General features: G+C 49.9%; 1 protein-coding gene across 1 annotated transcript; it reads left to right on the top strand.

Annotated features, from left to right (window-relative positions):
• The first annotated feature begins 556 nt into the window (after nucleotides 1-556).
• Nucleotides 557-3,075, top strand: FOXD3 (forkhead box D3). Its single transcript, XM_074962286.1, has 2 exons — nucleotides 557-1,153; nucleotides 1,315-3,075. The coding sequence occupies exon 2, from the start codon at nucleotides 1,356-1,358 to the stop codon at nucleotides 2,541-2,543; it is 1,188 nt and encodes a 395-aa protein (XP_074818387.1). The 5' UTR covers nucleotides 557-1,153; nucleotides 1,315-1,355; the 3' UTR covers nucleotides 2,544-3,075.
• Nucleotides 3,076-3,761: the final 686 nt, after the last annotated feature.

Raw genomic sequence — 3,761 nt, 5'->3', positions numbered from 1 at the left:
TGTTGTTAAGCATTAATATGATGATGTAGCCGTTCAGTGTATATTTGGTCGGAGGCGATGGTGCTCATAAACCATATTGGCAATACCTACACAGTTCAGGCTCTGCTCCTGACCTTTGGCATTTCGCAGGACGTTTGCATTTAAATAAAAAACAGCACTCACTTTTTTGTTTTAATGTTAAAATCAGAATGGTTGTTCTCTCGCTCTTTTGCCTGTTCATAGAATTCCAGCATTACCATTGTTGAAAAAAGCTCCAGCCATCATGTAATAAAAATGAAATGCTTCTAACCTGTAATCTTAGATAAAGGCAGACTAATGGTTTCACACTGATATAGTCCTATTTTGGAGTCCCTAGCTAGCGTGAAGGGAGGCTGTGGGCTGAAATGATGCTTGTATATGATCGTGATAAGTAGAGCCACTGTTGTCTCTTTGTTGACAATTCCATGAAACAACTTGAGTTTTGCATGGCTTAACAGTGGGGCGCCTGACGTCAGGCGGTCACGTGGCCACGCCTCCTAGTATATCTTTAACTGGAAAGTAATCTATCAGCCAGTCTTTAAAAAAGGACTTTCAAAGTGGCAAGTGAGTTCTTATAACACCCTGATTTCCCCCCTCCCTCTCTCTCCGCGTCTAGAAATACCTTTCCCCCTCCCTCCAAAAAGGGGAAAGAGAAACAAGAGAGAGGAAGTGTGTGTGGTGGTGGGGGGAAAACTAATGAGAGGACTGAAGCAAGACACCCTTTAAGAGAAGAGGTGGAAAGGCTGAGTTTAAAGAGATCTAACCTGCAGCAGCAGCTCAGATGAGCAGTAGAGGAGTTTTGATCGGATCCCAGTTGCTTGCTGGGGAAGCCACCAGCCCAGCTGCTAGAGGCGTTTGATCTGATCCCATATGTCTGCTGGGGGAAGCAGGAACCGGCAGAGACGTTTGATCCCAAATACCTGCTTATAGGAACCAGTAAAGGAGTTTGACCTGCTGGGGAAACCGCCACGCTCAGCAGAAAGGAATCGGCGGAGGAGTTTGACCTGATGCCGGCTGCCCTGCTGGAGAAGCTCCCAAGAAGCTCAGCAGCTCCAAGAGGAGTTTGATCTGATCCCAGATGCCTGGTGGAGAAGGCATCGAGCCCCGCAGACTGGGGACTTTGGTGTGATCCCAGGTACCTGTTGGGGGAAGCCACCAAGAAGCCCAGCAGCTGGGGAGGGGAGGGGGGGTTTGAGCCCAGGTGCCAGCTGGAGAAGCCACCAAGCCCAGCTCACCTCTTTCTCCCCCCTTTCCCCTCCCCTCCCGTCTCACTTTTTCTCTCTCCCCCCCCTCCAGCCCCCTTCCTTTCCCCTGTGCCCCCCTTCCCCTGAGCGGTGATGACCCTGTCAGGCAGCAGCAGCACCAGCGACATGTCCGGCCAGACCGTCTTGACGGCCGAAGATGTGGATATCGACGTGGTGGGAGAAGGGGACGAAGGGCTGGAGAAGGACAGCGACGGCGAGGCCGGCAGCCCGGCCGGGCTGCACCTGGAGGAGGCGGAGGAGCTGCTGCTCCCCAGGGAGGCGGGGGCAGGAGCGGAGCGCAGCGGCAGCCCGGCGGAGGCCACCCCTAGCGGGGCGGCGGACGGGGCCAAGGGGGCAGGCGGCGGGGAGGAGGGCGGCGGCGGCGGCGGGGCCCTGCCGGGGCAGAGCAAGCCCAAGAACAGCCTGGTGAAGCCGCCCTACTCCTACATCGCGCTCATCACCATGGCCATCCTGCAGAGCCCGCAGAAGAAGCTGACGCTGAGCGGCATCTGCGAGTTCATCAGCAACCGCTTCCCCTACTACCGGGAGAAGTTCCCGGCCTGGCAGAACAGCATCCGCCACAACCTCTCGCTCAACGACTGCTTCGTCAAGATCCCCCGCGAGCCGGGCAACCCGGGCAAGGGCAACTACTGGACGCTGGACCCCCAGTCCGAGGACATGTTCGACAACGGCAGCTTCCTCCGCCGCAGGAAGCGCTTCAAGCGCCACCAGCAGGAGCACCTGCGCGAGCAGACGGCGCTCATGATGCAGAGCTTCGGCGCCTACAGCCTGGCCAGCCCCTACGGCCGGCCCTACGGGCTGCACCCCGGCGCCTACCCGCACCCGGCCGCCGCCGCCCTGCAGTACCCCTACATCCCGCCCGTGGGGCCCATGCTGCCCCCGGCCGTGCCGCTGCTGCCTTCCAGCGAGCTGAGCCGCAAAGCCTTCAACTCCCAGCTCAGCCCCAGCCTCCAGCTGCAGCTCAACAGCCTGAGCGCCGCCGGCTCCCTCATCAAGTCGGAGCCCAGCAGCCGGCCCTCGTTCAGCATCGAAAACATCATCGGGGTGTCGGCCACCAGCTCAGGGAGCAGCGCCCAGACTTTCCTCCGGCCCCCGGTCACCGTCCAGTCCGCCCTCATGGCCCACCAGCCGCTGTCCCTCACCCGGACCACAGCAGCCATCGCCCCCATCCTGAGCGTGCCTACAAACATTATCTCGGGACAGTTCCTGCAGCCCGCAGCATCCGCGGCAGCCGTGCAGGCAAAATGGCCAGCCCAGTAATTAAGAACTACCCCGGGCTCAGTGCTGATTCTTTGCTTTTTTATTTTTATTATTATTATTATTATTTTATATCCATCAATCTATAAATAAGAGACTCGAGGGGGGAAACACCCAACCTCTCTTCCTATCAATCACAGACAAAACCCCTGGACTCTTAACAAAATCAAACTAAAAACCTGCACAAAAATGGTAGGATCCAAACTGTACACGCAAAAAAACCCCCAATCCCCCTATATTAAAAAAAAAAAGCCAAACCCACACGCAAGCACACAAGGAATGCTTTCTGTACAGGTAAAAAAAAAAAAGGGAATCCAACCAACATTTGTACATATTTGTATTAAAAATTATTGACTTTACTTTTGGGGTTTTTATTTTTTTAAAAAGGCAAATAACAGTAGGGATTAGGAGCTTTGAACTTTCACTTTTTTTGAAGGTTCTTACTCTCCAAACAGTTTTATCGGAAAGAATAAAAAATGTATTAAAAAAGCGGGGAAAATTTTAACTATTAAACAAACAAAGAAAGAAATGTTGGGGGGAAAAGGAGAAAATAACCAGTCATTCTATTATAGAAGTCTGTTTATATATGAATGAATATATGTATTCTAAATGTTATTCCTTCGTGTTGTACACAACTTTGTAAATAAATTTTTAAAATGCTGTTCCTTGTATTATTTGATAATTATATACTATAGAGAGAGTCTGATCGGGTGACAATTTAGGTGTATAATGTATCGATGAGAAGATTTTTTAAATGATTGAAACTAACTAACCTTTTTCTGTAAATACCTAACTTTCCCTTTAATTCAAGTAACCTTTCCAGGAGTTGTTCTTAAATAACACGCTAGTTATGTTAGTTATTGTTTCTATAGATCTTGACTAATTTAAGACCCCAGATTTGTTTAGTGCCTACCATAATGAAATAGACGATTAGTGCAGATAACTTCAGTTTATTCAGCCTAAATTGTCAGCGCAATTGCGCAGTGAGCAGGAAACCAATCCAGTTGCAATACCGAAAGGCTTGCCATGGCAAAATCTAATTTAAATCAACAGTATAAAAATAAAACATTATCCCAATTAGATTATGTTTGAGACACATTAACGCTTTAGAACGCGAGATAATATTTCCCCAAAACATATTATTTTTCTACTCTGCCTGTGTATTTATACAGTCAGTTAAAGTAGCACAAAATTCATAATATCTCTCATTATTCTGAATAT

Source organism: Natator depressus, chromosome 8 (assembly GCF_965152275.1).
Source record: "Natator depressus isolate rNatDep1 chromosome 8, rNatDep2.hap1, whole genome shotgun sequence".
NCBI lineage: Eukaryota > Metazoa > Chordata > Testudines > Cheloniidae > Natator > Natator depressus.
Note: the sequence above shows the minus strand (reverse complement) of the source record. Positions and strands in the feature narration are given on the sequence as shown.

Bases quoted from the DNA above. Each gene is read 5' to 3' on its own strand.
- FOXD3 (XM_074962286.1), top strand. From the start codon at position 1,356: ATGACCCTGTCAGGCAGCAGCAGCACCAGCGACATGTCCGGCCAGACC.